Source organism: Bradysia coprophila, unplaced genomic scaffold (assembly GCF_014529535.1).
Source record: "Bradysia coprophila strain Holo2 unplaced genomic scaffold, BU_Bcop_v1 contig_138, whole genome shotgun sequence".
In the NCBI taxonomy this organism is placed as follows: domain Eukaryota; kingdom Metazoa; phylum Arthropoda; class Insecta; order Diptera; family Sciaridae; genus Bradysia; species Bradysia coprophila.
In genome coordinates, this window is record NW_023503409.1 from 8,795,738 (window position 1) to 8,816,734 (window position 20,997).

Consider the following 20,997-nt stretch of genomic DNA (forward strand, 5'->3'; position numbering starts at 1 on the left):
CACGAAAAGCTTACAGACCAAAAATCAACCCACCCTTCACCTTCGTAATCACATTGAGGGATTCTTTTGCACTGTGTTGCATAGCATAGCATAGCATGCACTGTGTTGTGTGGCTATTCGACACCGGATGTGAATAGTCACTCCGTTTTATATATGCCTAGTTAGGCCTTGGTGCCTAGGCCCCAGAACCAGTCTCAGATATTTTTGATCTTTCATACCTGACTTGTTTTAAGTGACCAAAAAACGAAAAATTAGGTTTCGTAGTTCGGATTTCATTTCCTTAAGCTGGCGAGTACACGGGCCTGTATGGAAAGCTGAAGTCGAGTACTTCTGGGGCAAATATTACCTTCATATTTGGTGATAAACGGCAGAAAATATGATTTCCGGAAAATTTCTCAAAATCGATGTAACCTCGGTGTAACTTTGATGATTGCTGTGACCTCACTAATGCAATTATTTGATTAAATTATTACTTGTTATGAATGTGGAGGACCTCAGCTTTACAGCGATGAGCACATTTAGTAGTTTGGCAGAGTGAAACACACATTTTTCATCTGTTACGTAGTCACGTGAAGTCACAGCTCTCATCAAAGTTCACCGAGGTTTTCTAGATACTGTGAAATTTTCCGGAAGTCATATTTTCGGCCGTTTATCATCAAATTCGACATCAGCTTTCCAACGAACCCATACACGCCCATCTCCTCGCCACCTTACGGAAATGAAATCCCATTTTTCGACTTTTGGCCATTTACAACCAGCCAGGTATGGAGGATCAAAAATATCTGAGACTGGTTTTGGGGCCTACGCACCAAGGCCTAACTAGACATATACAAAAAAGTCCCGGAATAAATAGCGCCGATTTCGATCAGTCGAAATTCAAAAGAATCCCTAATTAGGGTTTTGGTTGTTCTGCTGTATTCCTGGCATAGGACGAAATGATATGCAGTTGAGGGTTTTTAATGTTACACTGTAAGTTAAAGAAACTTAATTCTTAATTTAGTGTCCAATTCGTCATCAGAACCTTATTCAAAATCAAAACGAAAGCGTTCGAAAAATTCGCACAAAATTTGTTTTTTCAGTCAAAGGTCAAATACAGTGAACGTTATTGAAATTTAGACATGAAACAAAACCACTCATATATCTTTATGTTAAACTGCACTGGCGTGTATCTAACTATTTCACCCGACGTACACTGTACCTAAGCGAAATAAATCTAGTTGTTGTGAATTACTTACTAACTATCATGCCCGCACGTTAGTAAGGGGGCGTGACGCAAGTCCACTACCAAAAATGTTTTAAAATTGTTTAATAAGTATTTTTATTTGTCATTCTGTTCACTCATCCACATAAAGTTAAAGTCATTCTTCCATCCTTACAATTCATCCTTGCGTATTATTCTATCGAGAACAACCTCAAAGATCAGTGTTGAATCTGGCGGTATGACATCACCGTAACCACCCTCTCCGTAAGCAAGCTCTGAGGGGATAATCAGTTTACGCTTTTCTCCCTCACACATACCGAGCGTGCCTAGGTCCATGCCTTCGATTACCTAAATAGTGACAACCAGTGATAGAGAAAACATTCGATTCGAAATTGGTGTTGGAACTTACGTGACGAGAGCCCAGCGTGAATGGACCGTATGGTGCTCTTCCGACGTTGCTGTCAAACACTTCTCCATTTTCGAATGTTCCCTTTTGAAATAATGGTTTATAGTGCCGAAAATGACGATATTACTTGCACGTCTATTGTTTGTTCACATAATGTAAAAACAAATCAATTCATTCCATTTTATTCAATACTCACAGTGTAATAGGTGTACAGCGAGTCACCCCTCTGCGCTCTGTATTCACAGTCTTCGACACTTTCCTCCACAATAATTTGCAGTTTTCCAGCAATTACTGAGCAGGTGAATACAGCTAGAACGAAGCAAATTGATACGACCGTTTTCATTTTAAAATTTATACGAATTCTCTCTTCAGACTTAACTAAAAGACTAAACTGAAATCAACTCAAACTAACAAAAACTAACAGCACAGCTCGTCTTTACTTTATCTCGGGTCAAATGGTATATACAGAGAAAAAAAATTCCTGTGAATGTAAATTAAGTCGTGTTCACACCATTTGAGAACAACGATAATTTGGTCAAAACGATGCAGCTGAGCCAATCACGACTATACAAACTGACACGTGACATGCAAATATAATTGTTCTGCTGCAGTTGTTTATGTGTGGAAGCTACAGTGAAATTTAACAGGAAAACAGATGGTTCGTTGTACATTATGTCGCTAGGGTCAAAAACGTTTGATTTAAACCCATTAGAATTACTGGATTTTTAGCCCCGTACGAAGTACGAAGGGGCTTATAGGATTACGATGCCGTGTGTAATTGATGGAATTCGAAGCAGACGGTAAGGGCAAAGTGTTTGCCTATGTTCATAGATGACGAATCCGCAATAAAAATTTGGGCCGTCTGTCCGTCTGTCCGTCACGTCGATATCTTGAGTAAATCAAATCCGATTTCAAAAAAAAATTTTCCCCTGAAAGATAGTCAAAATAGTGAGGCTAAGTTCGAAGATGGGCATATTCGGGTCGGCCCTTCGTGAGTTAGGGCCACCTAAGTGATTTAAGGTCTTTTGGTGATATTTATGGCAAAATAAACGATGGAAATGTAAATGACACGGCAAATGATAGGTATTGTCAATACCAATCCAGGAAAAAAAAGTTTTTTAAAATCGGGTTAGTGGACCGTGAGTTAGGGCCTGAGAAGTGAAAAGCTACTAATTTGGGTCCTCGGACTGAGGCCGATACTAGGCCCTATGTGTATTTATACTCAATAAATTAAAATTTTAGGGTATTTGAAATTTTTGTTTTATTTGAAAGGAACGTCGTACGGGGCTTCGTAATTGCGCTATGCGCAATTTCTAAGATGTACACATTCCATAATAATTTTACTTTAACTACTTTAACCGGCGCATATACGGGTTTGTACGGGGCTCAGTCGCAGCAAACGCTCCGACTGTTCTGATGGCTCGTTTTAACTTCTATGTACGTAATAGTTATTTACATCACAAGTGAGAAAATATTTTTGTTGTCTTGCGGCCAGAAAACGACTCATTACCGTGTTGACAAACACCAGTTTTTCGAATTTTCTGGCCACAAGACAACAAAGTTATATTCTGTCTTGCTTGGAGACTTGTTGTGTAGACGCGTGGGAAGTTTTTAGCCCGAGCAAGACAGAAATAGTAAATAATAATAATTTTTCATTCCAAATGTCAAAATCGAGAAAAAATTGAAAAGGTGCCCTCGATTTTGAGTCCAAGGAATGAAAATAACTATTTTGTAGCGTGTGAGTGTTATAGCGCTCGCCAAAGCCGAACAGAAGTTCGTGAATAAAAGATCATAAGCGAAGGTGATCGCAAGGGTAAAAAAATAATTTAGAAATTTAAACAATGACACAATTATTCACAATTAAATGTCGTTGTTTGAAATATTTATTTGATAAAAAAATGTACTTGGAGGAAAGAAGAAAATTATGAATTGAATGTTACAAGTCTCATAATGAGAAAAAGTTACATAAATGTAGTAAAGAGGAAATAGAGGAAATAACAAAGGGAAGTAAATACAACTTTTCTGTTCGTTTTTCAGGAAAGAAATCAGACGTTTTTTCTTCGCTTGTATATAAAGCAATGATTAAAAGAAATGTGTTTAAATTAAACTTTTGTCTCGTATTTCAATTTAGCTCAGCCTACATATCAACAAAACGCTGTCGTTGTATTTCGATTTCATTAATGCCGGTCTTTCCTTCGTATTGTTTACACTATCATCTTTACACCATCAGGAGTCCCACTTGTACATAAATTCTTGATAATTGAATGAGTTTATTTGCTGGGCTTTTGTACTGATTGGACTATTCAGAACTCAGCGAAATTATGTGAGTCAAAGTTTGAAGACTATTTGCGCGTCTGGAACTAATGCTGACATAGTCCACTATTTTCCATCAACTGAAAGTAACACAAACTTGTCCAGAGATTCGATGTTACTGGATTCTGCATCGCATTATTTGTAATGGACAAAATATTGTCAGAAAAAAATTCTTGAACTTATACCGGAACATTTTCTGCACTCTACGTGATGGAACAACAGACATAACTCGCACTTTACATTTTGCGACTCCAGATGATTTTCAAATAGAATGTTATACTAGAGTGATTAAAGGTCACATAGCTGTTGCTACAGCAAAGATTCCTCACAAGACTGTGCTGGATTCAATGACAAGACACCATTTGTGACATGTTGAACTTGATTATGGGCATGAAACTGGACATGGAATCGGAGCTTATTTGAATGTTGGTGAAGGACCCCATAGTGCCACTTGTGCCGCAAATTTCTTTTTGTAAAATTTTCTTTCACAAATTTTTAGGGTGCGGGTGCGCACACAATGCGTCAACCTCAACGATATCAGTTATTTTGTAAGTAAGATAAAGGACTTGCGTCACATATACCATTTAATGGTTTTTTTTACTGATACTCAATCTCAGTAAACCACTTCGCTTGTCTGGAAATATTTTTGAGAAAACAAATTATAATCAATGAAAATCGATCTTTCAACAAGAGGGCTCTTCGCTCTTTTTTAACGTTTTGCTGTCTGTGGTGAAATAAAGCTTCAGATGCAGACAACTACATTCGAAATCCAACGTAATTGCACATACAGTCAAGGTCAAGGCCCCAGAAGTGGGGCCAAGTTTCTGAAATTATTTTATTTTCGTACAATTTTCTTCCAGAAAAATAAGGAAGTTTTCTTCAACAGCAACATATCCACGACAGCACCAATTTATTAGAAATAAAATCCGAAAATTGAATCATTTACACTGCCACACAACCGTCGCGGCAACAACGATAATATACTTAAGATTCAACGGAAAAAACTAAGTTTTAAAATTATATTCATCCATTTTCCACTTCATCATTTTTTATCTAGCATTAGTAATCACCCCGCAAATTCAAATAGAATAAACTTGTCTTAATATTTTAGCGCGGCTTTCATTATAAATTATACTTTATGTTGGTTATATTATTCAAGATTGTATAAATTCAGAGATGAAAATTCTTAATCTCTTAACTCCCACTCCTACCTAAGGTAAATGCCTTTTCCGATAAAATACGACCAAGGTTCATGGAATGTTATTAAGATATACACACACCCAAAAATATCAACCATAACGCGACGGTTAAGATTCATTCTTCTTCTTTTAATACTGGAAAATGAATATATGAGATATTTTTGGGGTTGTTGAATTTAATTTTTCGTTGTTCCACATCTATGCGCTTACACACACTTCGAACGGGCATAAGTATAAAAAATAAATAATTTCTTATGGCATTGAGTGCAGAGATAATGGAGTATGTTAACTTATCTCACACCAAAGGATTACATTACAATTCATGGAATCGAAAATAATGACACAGACGAGACATAATTTCTTAATTTTTGTCGAATTCACAATTTATAGGAACGTAAAGCGAGCACAATTTTTCAATAAACAATGACATTAACAGTAAGCAGTGGTTCTGCTTGTAATCCTTTATACATGCCAAAAAAATGAAGTAATAGATTTGCAATTCTTAAATTCTCTTGTTGCATTTTTAGATGGGTTATCACAATTTTCTGCATAGTTGAGCTATTCTTTATTTCGGCAAAGAATGCCACTCGTTTTAGTATGAAGCATGTAGCATTACTTAATTACCTACGTTATAATCAGGCCGATGCCGAACTAAGGAACACGTAAGCATTCTTAAATAAAGATTTCTTTTATGTGGAGTTCACATTGTTAACAAATTATTAACGGTCAAGGACATCGTTGATTACGTATTGAAGGAGTGCCGACTAGTGCGAGGGATATACTGAAAATCTTGTGTAAATTTGAGAAGCTATAGACAACTAAGTTTATTCCACTTATATGGACGCGTCAATAAGAACATGGAATCAGTCCTGGCTAGTATTTTCTTTTATATAGCAGAAGGTATGTCAAACATATTGAAGTAATAGATTTAAGTCATACACCCAACCTACTTAAGACACATCAATATATCACCAATTCTCTTGTTTTCCCTAGTAATGTAATAAGCCATTTTCGACTCTAGGTAAAACAAAAGTATGTAAAATCAATTTATTGACATATTTTGTCAAGCTGCGAAATGAAGGTCTGTAAGCTTACGACATGCCAATGATCACCAGAAAATTTTGCTTGCAAATTCTTTGCTAATTGAAGAGGCGTAAGCCCGTCATTGTTTTGCATGTTGATCAAGGCTGCATTCGTTGATAGTACTAGTTGTAGCACACGATGTTTTGGTCTATACCTGGTTGCGTAGTAATCACGAACGAGCAGATGTAAAATGTTATTTCCTACGTGATCTCTAGCAAATACATCACAATCCTTTGAAGTTAGAACAGCATCAATTATCTCTTCAATCTCAGGACTGTCGTAATAGCTACACTCTAAAGCTGTATGTAGTGCATGCACTGACTCTCCGGATTCTGTTAACCAGTGCGTCTTAGCCCCATGACTGAGCAAAGTTTTCAATATGGAAGGGCAAGAATTCTCGATTGCATATGTTAGAGGTGTCCTATCGAATATATCCAAGGCATTAACGTCCGCTGAATATTTTTCAAGCAAGGTCGTTGTGTCTTTACATGCGCCAGCTCCTACAGCAATCATTAATGGAGTCCTGCCGCATTTATCTTTAAAGTCTGTAAGTGTCGGATCTGTTGATCTAAACGAGGTGAAGTTGTTTTCGTACGTCGCACGGTACAAATTCCGATCGCATTCTCTCTTCACTGAGTGATCGTTTATGTAACAATGTTTTGGACCGCAAATAAAGAGGCATTCGAGTAGATTGTTTATCGAGTACTTCTCCTTTAATTCATTCAATTCAATGTTAGGCTCCAAGTTTGTCCAAGAATTTAATATGATCCTGATTATACCGAACCTTTTAATGCACTCTGAACAGTTAACAATAGCGTCTGATTCCACATTTTTCTGTTCAGAGTACAAGATGCGTTCGAGTAGATTTTTTCCGCAATTTTTCTCGATTATCTTACACAATGCAATTTTCAATGGTTCAGAGTCCGATAGAGACGACAATAGATAGGTAATTTCCAAATTTACAATGCGCGGTGAAGTAGATGGCCGTCGTAGCGACTTCAACTTATTGAATGCACGTTCGAGTAAATTTTTTTCGAGATTTCTCTCATTTGTCTGTACGTAAAATTCCTTTAGTTTGTTCAAATAATATGTCATATAAATGACTTCGATACTGTCAAAGCAGCAGCAAAGGTGATCCTTCTCTGGGATGCATGACATTTCGTTGACGAGCCATTTGACTAAATTCAAATTATTGATAGAAACGGCAATTGAAATAAGTTCTGTAGATTTTTCTCTCACGTCATAGTTGGATACTATAACTGTACGTTGTACCGCATCTAAGCTGTTATGTCGAATCTGATTGTAGATTATATGCTCAATTTCTTTGGAATAATTTTGAAACGGTTCAAAATCTGCGGTTTGACTCAGTCCGCGAATGATTTTTTCTAGAACATCAACATTAAATATCGGAAATTCCAAAAGAGTTTTCTTTTTCGCGTAGAACTCATTAACTAAATCAGCGTAATCAGCGACATGTTGCCAAACAATTGAAGTGTTTTCGGGGTCGTACCTCACATCAGACATGATAAATAATAGTTCCTTCAATACAGTCCTCTCGTCACCTAAAAACAGAAACGGAATTCGATAAAGACGATGAACTAGGAGACCAATTGACCAATGAACCTGAATCTTTCAAATCGAGACGTCTCGATGCTTGCATCCAACGATGAACAGTAAACTCGTGACCGTCAATTTGAGCCAGAGAAAATTCGGACAGTTTTTCGATTGCCATTCGGATGATTTGCATTACATCTACTGGTTTCATTGGCAATGACTTGAAATCCACATTTGCCTCCGCACAAATGTCCTGAAAATAGCGATGAACAAAATGTGCAAATAACACATTGGTAGATGAGCAATAAGCCAGACGATCGAACATTTTTACGGCAATTCTTTCTATCGGCCCTCCGATTGCATTTAATTTATTAACGGCGAACCGAACAATTTTCTGAAGACTTTTCTCGTAGGTTAGATCCAGTGTATTGGATTCGTCGCTGTATTGTATCGGTTGGTCATTCATTGCCTTTAAATAATCTTTGAGTCTATAGTCACTTTTACTTCTGCGCTGAAATTTAATGGTCGATACCATCACGCACAACACTAACGTGATCCGTCCAGATCGTTCAACTAAGAGTTTTTTATCCTCCTCAGAGTCCATCCCTGATGTGCCCAAAATATTTTCCACCAATTGGATCGCCTCGTCTTCTGGCATTAGATCCAGGCGCTGGTTCCTAACGTGTCCGTAGCTTTCTCGAGTGAAGGGACGTTGTGATGTCATCAACACAGCAAAGTTCGATGACCGCTGGTTTAGCGGAAGATATTTGACAATATTATCGAAGTCCTCGACATTATCGAAAATGATGAGGAATTTCTCTTTCTCTCGATTGGCTAGAATGTTATAAATCTGGAACATGATCGGATCGAAATTTGTAGCTGCGATTTCATCAGACGAGTGCAGTCCAATCTGTTCCATTACTTCAGCAAAACATTTCTTTATGCTCAGGTCGTCTTCAGAATCGATCCAAATAAAGTGCTGGAATTTTCGCGTTTTCCTACAATTCGATGCAATCTTTCTGGCAGTTTGAGTTTTACCATATCCTCCAAGCGCATGAATTACCAAGCAGGGAAATTTTATTTGAACGTCAGTTGTAATAGGATGGCTCAGGTATTTAACGGCCGATTTAACGTACGCAACTCTGCCAATAAATGCTCCGTGAGGTTCGGGAACACTTTTGAATGAAATATTCCTCGGCTGCACGGTCGGCGGAACGATCCGTGGCGTGTCAAAAGTTGAAGTTGCCACTCGTTGATTTATTATTAGCTCGCGAGCACTGAAAAAGTTGTTCTAAATTATTCAATTTGTTCAGGGAACTTACAATATAATTAATATACTGTCCAGGCGCGCCGAGCAGAATAGTATAGAAAATGTATTGAGAGCTTAATAAGCACGAAAATAATGACTTTCGTAAAATGTTTCTATATGCCGGAGCCAGTTCATAGTACATTTTCTACCTTGGTGTATATTTCGAGAATAACTTCGTATGTACAATTGTATATAACGAGCGCCAGCGAGTGTATATACAATTGTACATAAGAAGTGATTCGAGAAATATACACCAAGGTAGAACAATGTTTTATCTCCTGCAAGCTGATATTTCATACATTAGCGAAATAACCACAAAAATTTGGATTTAAAATTAATTAATTAAGCATGTTGTTTTAAAACGCATTCACAACAAAAAAAAAACATCATACAGAGAATCCTTTATTTACTTACTCACACACATATTCTATCCACCTCAACATTTCGTTCAAATCACATCATTCCGACTACTCTGATTATTTGATCGATGTAGAAGTGACTAACGAACCACTACCGACACCAATTGTATCGCGTTATGTGATTTGTTGGCGTAGTGGTCAGCATGTTTGGTTGATATGCTGCTGGTCCCGTGTTCGCTTCCGCCGTTCGGCGATTTTTTTTTTTTCAAATATGTAGATGGAAAGTAAATTTACCCTAGGTGGGTTATGTGTGAATTATCCAATCGTATAGGCTGTGGTTATGTATGTGTTTGTGTTTATATGCAGAAACGCGTAATGTATGAAATATCAGCTTGCAGGAGATAAATGTTAGAATGGGACATTGAACTTTTGACATTTTTTGTATTTTGATTAAGAATGTTATTGTAAACAAAAAATTGTTCTACACTATTACAGAATTTTCAAGTTTTGTACTTTTAATTCATATTTGAATTACGGCTACGACCCAAATTCAACCTAAAAGCAAACCTTTTTCGTGAGAGAATTAAGAAAAAATGACATGAGAAGAAAAGAGAGGCATATAGAGACGTATAGTCTTTTTTATGTTTGACTGATCCTTGAAAATCAGAAAACAATTAATTAAAAATATAAATGTTTATAATTTTGCGATAGTTTAGAATAATTTGTTGCTTAGAATAATGTTGTCTATCGAAATTATTGAAACTTCAGTCCCCCATTGGCCTATTCGGTAGTAACGTTGAATTTGTTGGTGAGAAGCGTCAATTTGTGCTGGTCATTGTACCACACAGTTTTCCCTTAACTAGCATTCCCTTTGTCGTTATTACCTTTAACAACACTCAGCATCGTTAAGTGATTGGGCGGCATTATATTCAACTACGCTAAATTTAAAATTTAAAATTTTAGGCTCAAACATTGACTTTCTGTATAAAATTTTCTTTGGATTTAAAAAAAAAAAAATTTTATACAGAAAGTCAATGTTTGAGCCTACGCTCTTTATGGCAGTAAATAAATGAATTATTATTATTAAAATAATTATCTTAGGGGCGAAAGTATGAGATGATGGAAATTTTTTGAGTTCAATATAATTCGGCGGTTAGTGGCAAACTGGCTAAAAAAAATCAGCTCGCGACTACAGGAATAGGAAGGGCACGTTACGACGTCTGAATCCTTACTCATAGAGTAGTTTAACCAATTTGGTTCCGAAAATAGGTTGAATCTGTTTGGTTTTCCATGCTTCGAATTAGGAGACGACTTAACGCTCACACAACGCTAAATATTTTTATCTACCTAGGTGAAATAATAGCAGTGAAAAAGTGCTATTATTTCGCCGTCGGTAGATAAAATAGCGTATTCACCTCTGTCCAAATGTTTATTTAGACACTTGGGGTTATAACATTCGCCTTCGGCTCATGCAATAACTCCCCAAGTGGCTAAATAAACATGTGGACAGAGGTGAATAATCTACTAATATTTAAGAAAATCTCAAGTGCATCATAGATACTTGCTGTCGTTGCGAAATCAACCAACTTGTATACTTCTATACTATACTATGTGTAAGATTACGACTTCGCTAAATACGACCAAAATGTAACGCGGTGCCTCTGACTGTCAGACAGAGTTTGGTATTTTAGGAGTCACCATTAGATTGACAACTTATCAGATTTCAACAAAAAAGGGCGTGTTCAAATTTCCGTAATACATTAGAAGATAAAAACAAATCAAACTCACTGATAGCTATTATTAGTAACATCCCTCATGGTTTCACTTTTTGTCACTGGTCCATGATTTCGATATTCATCTCCCATATTATTGATTTCTGATTTTAGTCAATTTTTCGATGATCTAAATTGTTACAATCCCAGTTACTCTTCAGTAAATGTTGTTTACAGTAGTATACAGTAGTTAAACCAAAGTTGTGACTAATTCTGAAAGACACAATTACGGAGTATAGAGTTTAGAATATAGTAAAAAATGGAAATAAATTCAATTTCCACTCCGTTTGCGTGACAGTTCCTTTGTTCTATTTTACAACTGTCATGTAAACGAAGGCTAAACGGAGTGCTCTTTTTAAGTGGAAACTATACTTTAGGGTAACTGATTTCAGTTCTTTCCATTGAAAAGTTTTCATAGCGCGAACTTTGATGTTCAATTATGTCGCTCCTATAATATGATTTGTATGTATCTCGAAATATTTTCGATATTCGTATACTTGTATACAATAGCAAGGGTCACCAATAAAAGTCCAAAAGATGGAATCGATATTTCGATTAGGACAATATCTACCTCGGATTTGTTACTCCCTTATTTTCCAAGTATTAGTCATCATACTGTCTGTATCAGCATAGTACGAAGCTGCACAATCAATTGCGCTTAATTAAAGTCAACATTAAATCTAGCCAAATTCCTTGACTGTTTACCGCGCCAATGATGAACAAATTCAAACTCAACATTTTGTCAGCTACGATCTGTTACCTTAATGAATTGATAACAAAGTGGGCTGATAAAAACACAGATAAAGGAATTATAGACTGATAGATTGTCAGTATAGACTCGCATGATGCGTTGGTAGTAATCGGAAGAGTCGGACATTGAAAATAAGTCGTCGAAAATCGGATACTTTTTGTTAGATAAAATCAGATGTATTTTGCAAAAAAAAAATGCGTTGACTCGGATGTGTGTACATGATTTAGTAAACAATTTTATTTATTCGAATGCATAGATAAGAATTGTTTCAACAAGCCCTTGAAGAGAAAAATCTAAACTCGAACGAGTGGTATAAAAAGCCCGATATGCTGGACAATTTTTGAAAAAAAAATCGAACAAATTCGGACATCACTTAAAAAAGTATAAAGATGTATAGATGTCCATATACGGAATGTCAAAACACACCCAGCACAGCAACTTTTTAAGTATATCATTTTGACCGAGTTATAGCATTTTTACCGAAATCCAAGATGGCGGCCGGCGGTAATTTTGATAGGCCTTTCGCCATTGAAAACACTTCCACCGTTCAGGGTTCCTCAACACCTTGCAAATAAAAAAAAAAGAAAATCCGACGTAATTTACCCGATATATCGACATAAAATTCGTTCATTGTACGGTCCGGCTCGAGCTAACTCCATGGACCAGAACCCGTGATTTGATTCTTTTTTTCTTTTAAAGGTGTAAACGCATCCACGCACTAAGTGGATTGCTATAAAAAAAACTCTGGATTACGCAAAATTGTATGAATCCGCTATAACTTGTCTTCAAATTCATTGGGTTCAAAGGTCAAAGTCAAATTATGTTTTCGGATGTATTTTACGAAATTTTTGACAGCTCTACGGAAAGACCAGAACAATCTATTGGTAACGTTGTAACGCATTGATATTACATTCCCTTAGACAATGATGCTTAAAAAAGCTCAAAAGTTTTCTCAATATTTTTGTTGTCCCGCTAACATCATTTAAATCATTTTTGAGAATTCTTTTACATTTTGGGAAATCTTCAGTCGTTCGTATAAATCTGCTGTTTTTGATACTCGCTCTGAAATATTTAATATATCAACTAAGCTTCTCATTAGGGATGCACTATTTGAAAGCATGTCCAGCGCTTGGATTTATTGTAGGAATCACTCCAAGTACGCTTAGTCGTGTAGCACTTCTAGAACCATTTAAGCAAACCTTTGAATTGCCATCAGTGTGAAAGAGGCAACTTTATTCGTATAGAAAATAGCAATGGTCCACATTTGGTACATTTCAAGTTACTGGATTTAAAGGAAAAAATAAATTGGAGAAGCAGGTGTATGACCAGAAGAAGGATAATGACGGTATGAGGCTTTTGAAAGGTGCTTGAAAATAACGGAATGAAAATCAAAGACCCCGAACGTCGTTTTTGTTAGCCCCTAGGAGCTACGGGATACACCTAGATGTTTGTATAAGTATGTAAAGTTTAGGAACGAGATACGGTCAACTTGTTGAAATGGATTCGTAACCTGGAATTCATGCTCAAATCAAAAAAATCACTTTTCGATATGTTACAGGTCAACATGTTTTATTGTACTAAATTCATCATTCAAATCATTACTTTTCGTGCAAATGGACGGATTAGTTTCCGTTCCGCTGGAGTTACAGAACCATTTACTATAAATTTCGTATTAAATTAAGATATTTTACACAAATGGAGGATCGCTGATTTGATGATTTTGTCGAGAAAATTAGGCAAGCAGTGTTGTAGGTACTTATAGGAAATGTATGGACGTAAGGGAAAGGGATTTACATAGATTACATGACTCCTACGCTTGCCGACCCTAAAAGGTTAACAAAAAATTGTAACACAAAGAACATGCGATTAAAAATACAGCAAAAGAATAGCTTCCCATTAGCTAATAAATTTTTAATTTTGTGCCGCCCGTGGTTTGCAAGTGAAAATCTTAATTTCCATTCAACACAATAAGGAAAACAGTAGAAATGTTAAAGCTCCAAAGAAATTCACGAAGAAAATTATTCGGTTCTCTTACTGTAACGAGAGAATTGGTTATTAAGATTTCTTTCTTCGTTTTATGCGCTTTATTCATTTACGATAAGATATATTGTATAGAAATACAAACCCACCAACCCCATGGGAAGTTTTATATAATCCGCCCGTCACGATAATTCATCGCTAAGACACGGCTATCGCGAGATTCTTAGCCTACTTATACTTATTGCATAGAAGAAAGGGAACTGTGACTACTGAGATTCTCATAACATTTATTGTATATTATGGAATGGAAAATAATATATGTGTGTAAAGCGGTGGAAAAGTATTAAGTTATGGAGCTACGTGGAAGAGGTATGATATAGTTAAAGTCGTTTAAGGGTAAATATGTAGATATAAATTCAACTAATACGAATTGATTTATGTGCGCTTTAAATTTAAATAAAGATGTGGATGCTGGTGTGTTCTATGAATTTTCCGTACATACTCGTACTTCACCTAGTTATTAGGTCTATTGCTTACGTACGTAACACTGTGTGTATAGTAGTATACTCTGCTGCATATTATACGTCCTATATATCTCACTTAGGGTTGTGTATACCATAGTCTTAAAATATGTACGTATGTATCCACGTATTTCGGCAACGGAAAACTTAATCTTCAAAGATTCTTGCAAAATTTACTTTCAAGAAGTATTGAATGGCTGCTCTTGTTATAAGGAATAAAAGCCAATAAATTAGAGTTGTTGCCCATTCTGAATTTCAGTGTGAACTCAGATATTTACATAGATTAGCTGCTGCCATTTATTTTTAGATGTAATTATTATGAAAATTTGAATAGTCCTGATTTATTTCATTTGCAAGGATAGGGTTTATTATATAGCTGTAACACATCTGAGCTTTTGAGCTGTGTGTAGCACTTATTTTCAGAGGAATCCGCATTCGTACTGCTACGATCATAATATGAAATTTCTTGAAAATAAAGCCACAACAAACTCTACAAGAAACATTTTTAAATCTGGTTTATGTAGTCGAAAGAAAAATTGAATTTTCTTAATAGTAAAAGTAAAAAAAAAATGCGGGACAATCCCTGCGAGGATCCCTGAGTCGTGTGGTCACACAGGACAGAATTCATGGTGTCTATAGAATAAAACATCTTTCATCAATATTTATTAGAGTCCCTGCTTTCATCTAATAGGGGAATGCTGTTTGGAAAACAGAAGCTCAAATGTAATAGATTTTCGTGAAATTCTATTACATTTTGTCGTAAACATACTGCGTAGGCGGTCTATTTTTTTGTGAACCAACTTCACTAGTATTACATTTGATGGATGAGTGAAGTCCTGAAAAAAATTGTTTCTTTGACCTGTAGAATTCTGCAAGGCTGTATACTTTGGGGAGGTCACGCAGATTCAGATACGCGGGTTACACACCACAGTTGATGATAAAATGGCCGATTTCATACAAAAATTCACCTACTCTGATGATTCTCGTCGTCTTGATGATGTGGTGAATTTTTTGTATACGTAAAGCCGTCAGAAGTGGCGTCTGCGTAACCTCCCCAAAGTATACAGCCTTGGAATTCTGCGGTTGCCTGTAGAATTCTTTTGAAATGAGTATTTTCAACAGATTGATACAAAAACGATTCCATTTATTAGTTTTAACCAGGGCCGTACTGGCTACTAAAAGGTGTTCATGAGGAAAGTAAGAAATGGACATAAAGATATAAAGCGGCGATTTAAGCGGGGAAGAGGGACTTAAAAAGCGTCAATATAGCAAATTGAATTAAATTAGAAAAAGCCTTTACAGCGACAAACATTCTAAATTACCTTCTTTTTCTAAATCTCTTATTTCTCCAACTTCACTAATTTCTCCATATGAACATGTAGAGAAATGAGAGAAATAAGAAAAGACGGTAATGTAGAGTGTTTGTCACTGTATGTGATTTTCCATCTTGCCATAAATGGCCTGGGTATACTTTGAATATTTACTTCCTCGCTTACAGAAACAGATGTGAAATTTAACCATTTTAAGCATGAAGCATGAAAATCTCATGACAATGACTCCTGGGTGTGATTACCCTTGTACGATTTTACTCACATGCGACTCATTTACGTGAAGAGAATAACTTTAAATCGTAGCCTAGGAATTTCATCTACTACTTCGAACATTTTTCAAATCGATGTACATTTCATAGGAGTCAGGGTGTTAAGATAACTTACCACATCAATCAGGATGGCCGGATAGAAGGTACGTATACTCAGCAGACCTATCACTTATTCGTCTAGTCTACGTTTTTACAAGCGACTGATATTATCATCTGGTAAAATCTTTCAAATTGAAATCCAAAGAAAAGTTAGAAATATTTGGAATTCAAAAACCTCCTGAAGTCTTTAAAGCTCATTGATGCTTCATCAAGAATCGCATATGTTTTCATATGTCACCACGTATCTGCTACACTTTCGCCTTTATTAGCTATCCATTTGAATTTGATCGCTGATGGTTACAATGATGCCTTCATCTCTTCGGTAGAAACTCTAAGTCATTCGGGAACCAAAATGTACATTGAATAATCAGGATACATTATACATACAATGTAGTCGGAAATAAATTAAATTTGAAAGCAACAGGTGAGTGGGTGGATGAGTTCGTCACTCGATGAAAAGCTGAATAAATAAAAGGATTTCGTCTGCTTTTTTGGTATTTCTTTTATTTTTAAGATAATTTATGACAAACATTTAATTTTATTTAATTATGGTTATCAATTTGATTAATATTTTGTGTACCGTTGAGACATTGAAATGATGACGTGGGCATTTTAATACAAATTTTTCCTCTCTGGTTATTATTGACAATATGTAGAAAAATCAACAAAATTGTCAGCCTCACATTTAACAATTTGATGCAATGAAAGTTTCCAGTTTATAGAGGATGGAAATAAAATTAGCAAAATGAGCAGCAATCCGTACAGATTTTGCGTTTATCAACAACATTTTCTATGATAAAATCTTAATTCGACCAGTGTCGGTTAGCCTTCCAGAAACAGTAAGCGTACCACTATAAGAATGAAATCTGTCACTCCTTTTGTTCAAATTATATACAGACTAGTTTTCGATAAACAAATCTTTTACTTCATTTGTTTTAGCATATACATTTTGCTATATTATGTGCAAAGTTTCCTGGAGACAATCACTTTGTTTCGTCTTTGCTGTCGATAACAGATGATACGCCGTTTCTGAAAGGTTCGATCTCTTTCGATTGCAAGCGATAAATTTTTAGTTTTCAAAAATCAGAGAATGTTCCCTTTGTTGAATTCTATTTACATTTCGTTCTATCGGTTCTCGTTCATTTAGTTTTTCTTTGTTTATTTAAAAAATGAAAAATTGCGGTAAATTTTACACAATAAATAAGTTGATAATATTGCACCTAGAATTTACTTTAAGTATTTTTTTTTTGTTCTTCTTCTTTATCTATAATTTAATTATCTCTTCCTTTGCTCTTCACTATTCTTTTAAGTTAACATTACCTTAACGCGTTCACCAAACAATTAATATAAATAAATCAACAACGAAAATAATAATAATACTTTTGGAGATGAGCCAAGGATGCGCATACTATAAATAATTGTTTAAACAAAATCGTCCTTAATTTTTACATTATGAATGCTTTGTGGTCCAGGACATAATTTGTAGAATTCGATGCTAAGAAATTCGAAGACGGTAGGGACTACATCATGGACTGTTTGAGGGAAGCAGGGCTTATTATTGCGAAATTAAATTCTGAAAATTCGGGAAAATTCTGAAAAATTTTCTAAAAATTCCGAAAAGCAAATTCAGATTTTTTTCGGAATTCTGTCAAAATTATTCAGAATTTTTCCAAATTCTCAGAAGTAAAATTCCCAATAATAATTCCTGGAGGGAAGCGGTGAAATTGAAAATATTTACCAGGCTTTTCGCTATAGTGATATGAAAGTAAAACATCCATAAAAAAATTCTTTATCTGACTAGTTGCAACGAAATATAGTAAACATTGTAACACTGTGGCTGTGCGAATTATTTACGAAATTTCCTGTTGTTTGTGAATGTTTACGAAATTCTGCGAAATTCTGGGAAAGACTTAAGTCTCTTGACTTCACAAAGCCCAAAAAAATTGGACAATTTTGAGTCCTGACCATGGCGGGCTTTTTTCCTTATGCGAAGACGTTGTAAATTTTCGACGCTGTTACCTAGATGATCCATTCCAAAACCCTGTTAAATTTAATTTCTTTTCAAAGTCCGACTACTTCATATGTTCAAATATTGAAGTGCACACAATCCACGCATTCAAATGCTCACAATTCAATGGTGTTAAGAACCAGTTCATGCAAAGATTTACTGTGAATGCAATTAAATTAATAAGATAATTCAGTGCGATTAGTCTCTTCATATATGGTGTAGTTAATCGCACTCACTCCGAATAGTCTCTTCATATATACTGCGGCTATTCGTACTGAGTGCGATTAGCCTTTTCCTAAAATAATTACGTCGCGTCAACACTTGGTGTTCTTTCAAAGGTTCAGTAGGTCCCTACCATCTACATTCATTTTTTTTCCCGAAATTTCCCTCCGTTTCTTGATTTACTCACTACCGAACACTACAAACCAGTTCCTGTGGGTGGTCTTGCGAAGACCGTCAGAATAAAAGCAACAATTCCATTTATCTCAGTATTATACCAATTGTAATGGATTGGTTGGAGGAAGCGACTAGCACTATTTTTTTTTTACATCTTATCGGTCTAAATACAGCCATATTATACTATGTTCACATTACACTGTTTTCAATTTTATTCATTTTATTCTTTTTGATGAATTCAAAAATTTATTTAATTGTTACCTTAATATACCAGTGCTATCAGATCAATCTTCGACAGTGCGACACTACAAATTGTCAATCTAGATCCGGTTTTGGTTTGGCAACGAGTCGAATTCGTCGGTGTAAATTTATACATACAACCGATACTGCAGCTTCCGTGACCAATGAAAAGCTATTGCAAGTTTTCCGAATCAAATTCATAAATCAGCAAGCCAATATGAGTGTCGGTATGAAACAATCACCCACATTTCTCGAAACGTGTGACTCGTTTTCTCTCTATGAAAATTGTTAGTCTCTTTCGTTATGAGTAAATGGGCCCATTGCAGACATCGGAACTGGATCGTACAACGACATTTTCAATCGCTTGCACTTGGCACGGCGATTTTTGAACCAAAATTGAACATTTTTGCTTTCCAGGCGCGGAAACTTTTGCCTGAAATTAATTTCAATTCTTGAACGATCTGCTCCTTTCCTAACTCACTTCTGTGACAAACTTACCTGTACGGCATCCGGTTCAAATCCTCGGTGTATTTTAAAATTAAATTATGCGACGGATGCGTATTCATAGCAAACCATTGTTCCAGCTTCGGCACCTCCGTTACCGGATCGATGAACGTCCTATTCCGTTTGCGACGTTCGTCATTGGACATATTGGCTAAACTTAAGCTGTTTTGGCTTAACGATCTCGGGCTCGTCGAATTCGGTATCGTTGGATGATGGCCGCCAGCGCCCATTTGCGGGATATAATGGCTCATGTACATAATGGAATGCGAAAACATTGAATTCGGTACCATCGGGAATGGGACGTCTCGCCGCGAATCCGGTGATGGTGAACGGAATTCGTCCACAGGATTTATGTCCGATTCCATGTCCAAGTCTTCCGATTCGGGTGAGTTCTTTATCGAATCGCATCGTTCATTGAGATTTTCGTTATTGTTGGAATTGTTGTCGGTGGCGTGGGCATTGTCGTTTAGGTCATTGATTGAATCGTTCTGTTGACTTGCATTGCTACTGCCCATCATCAACGGGCTCTGCGTGAAACTACGTATCGACTTTTGCATAAGATTACTGTCGGTTGACGATCTATGTCTCTCATGGGTGGTCAAAGATAATGGTAACTGAGACGACATCGACTGATCCATTATATCATCAATGTCATCTGAATGCTGGGAAATGTTCTCAATTTCTTCTGACTTGAGGCTAATCGGACTCTTGATGTAGTCTGAGTGCTGCATCATCAAATCTGTAGTAGTTCAGGATAGGGAAGAGAAAAATTGGTTTAACATTCGCCCATACGACTAAGGTAGCATATTACCTGACTGTTGATTACCGAATCCGTTCACTATACCGTGACCTCGCAATTCGGCCCTTTTTTGTGCCGCTCTAGCATTTTTGAACCAATACACGACATTGTTAATGTCCAACGGCTTTCGGCCCCTTCTCGATTCCAGCGAATTCAATTGAATGACGTATGACTGAATTTGTTGACGACTGGGATGAGGATTTTCGTGAAACCAACGCTGTAATTTCGGCAGTTCCATTTCGGGATCAAAACTAGTGCGCATTCGGGTCTTTTGACTGGTGTACTGAGAGTGAACCGTCTGCAAAGCCGGATGAACAATCATGTTGTGATGGTGATTGTCCAGCAACGACTCTCGGCTCGCAGCCAAATTATGATTTTGCGAAAAATCGATATCGTTCTGCTGTTGTGGATTGAGAAACGGCAGAATTTTCGATGTTAGAGAATTGGTTTGGGGCGTTAGTTGATTGCACCACCATTGATCGAATTTGCGACGGACATCTTCGGATACGTCGTTGTTCAGGGAAAACGAATTGCGGCATATTTGGGACAGTGTCATCTGAAAAGTTTTATTAAATTGTCGCATTACCAATCGATAAGGTTGGCGGAAATTTACAATAATTCAAAAAAAATTATCGAGAAGCAAGGGGCACTGTTTCGAGAACGTATCGTTAGAGAGGTTGGTTTAGATCCAAAACTCATCGGTTGTATTAGACATATGCCCTTTACATTTTACAAAGGCAGCAAACGGACCTCACCATTGACAACGGTGCTCACTCAGAGATTTTTTGTCATGGTTTCAATCTGAATATTTGCCTTGAATTTCCGACTATTCGCGAGTTGTTTGTGTTAGAAACTAATTATCTTTCGAACGTCTTAGTTCATATTGTTTAAGTCTCCAGACGT

General features: G+C 36.3%; 2 protein-coding genes across 2 annotated transcripts in view; both read right to left on the reverse strand.

The window, feature by feature from the left end:
* Nucleotides 1-1,307: 1,307 nt before the first annotated feature.
* On the reverse strand, nucleotides 1,308-2,008 carry LOC119073949 (peptidyl-prolyl cis-trans isomerase FKBP2-like). The gene is made up of 3 exons (XM_037179835.1): nucleotides 1,804-2,008; nucleotides 1,611-1,691; nucleotides 1,308-1,549 (listed from the first exon to the last, which is right to left on the reverse strand). The coding sequence occupies exons 1-3, from the start codon at nucleotides 1,948-1,950 to the stop codon at nucleotides 1,373-1,375; spliced, it is 405 nt and encodes a 134-aa protein (XP_037035730.1). The 5' UTR covers nucleotides 1,951-2,008; the 3' UTR covers nucleotides 1,308-1,372.
* Nucleotides 2,009-18,547: 16,539 nt separating this feature from the next.
* LOC119073950 (DNA-binding protein SATB2) overlaps nucleotides 18,548-20,997 on the reverse strand; it is a 28,182-nt gene continuing 25,732 nt past the window's right edge. Inside the window, exons 4-6 of the mRNA XM_037179836.1 lie at nucleotides 20,107-20,650; nucleotides 19,290-20,034; nucleotides 18,548-19,224 (exon numbers count right to left, since the gene is read on the reverse strand). Coding sequence (XP_037035731.1) covers nucleotides 19,080-19,224; nucleotides 19,290-20,034; nucleotides 20,107-20,650 — 1,434 coding nt within the window. The 3' untranslated portion in view covers nucleotides 18,548-19,079. The remainder of the gene's footprint in view (nucleotides 19,225-19,289; nucleotides 20,035-20,106; nucleotides 20,651-20,997) is intronic.

Excerpts from the sequence above, each read along its gene's own strand:
- LOC119073949 (XM_037179835.1), bottom strand. The coding sequence starts at position 1,950 with ATGAAAACGGTCGTATCAATTTGCTTCGTTCTAGCTGTATTCACCTGC. Across the intron at positions 1,692-1,803 it reads CGCTGTACACCTATTACACT|GGAACATTCGAAAATGGAGA; the intron begins GTGAGTATTGAA and ends TTATTTCAAAAG. Across the intron at positions 1,550-1,610 it reads TCACGCTGGGCTCTCGTCAC|GTAATCGAAGGCATGGACCT; the intron begins GTAAGTTCCAAC and ends GTCACTATTTAG.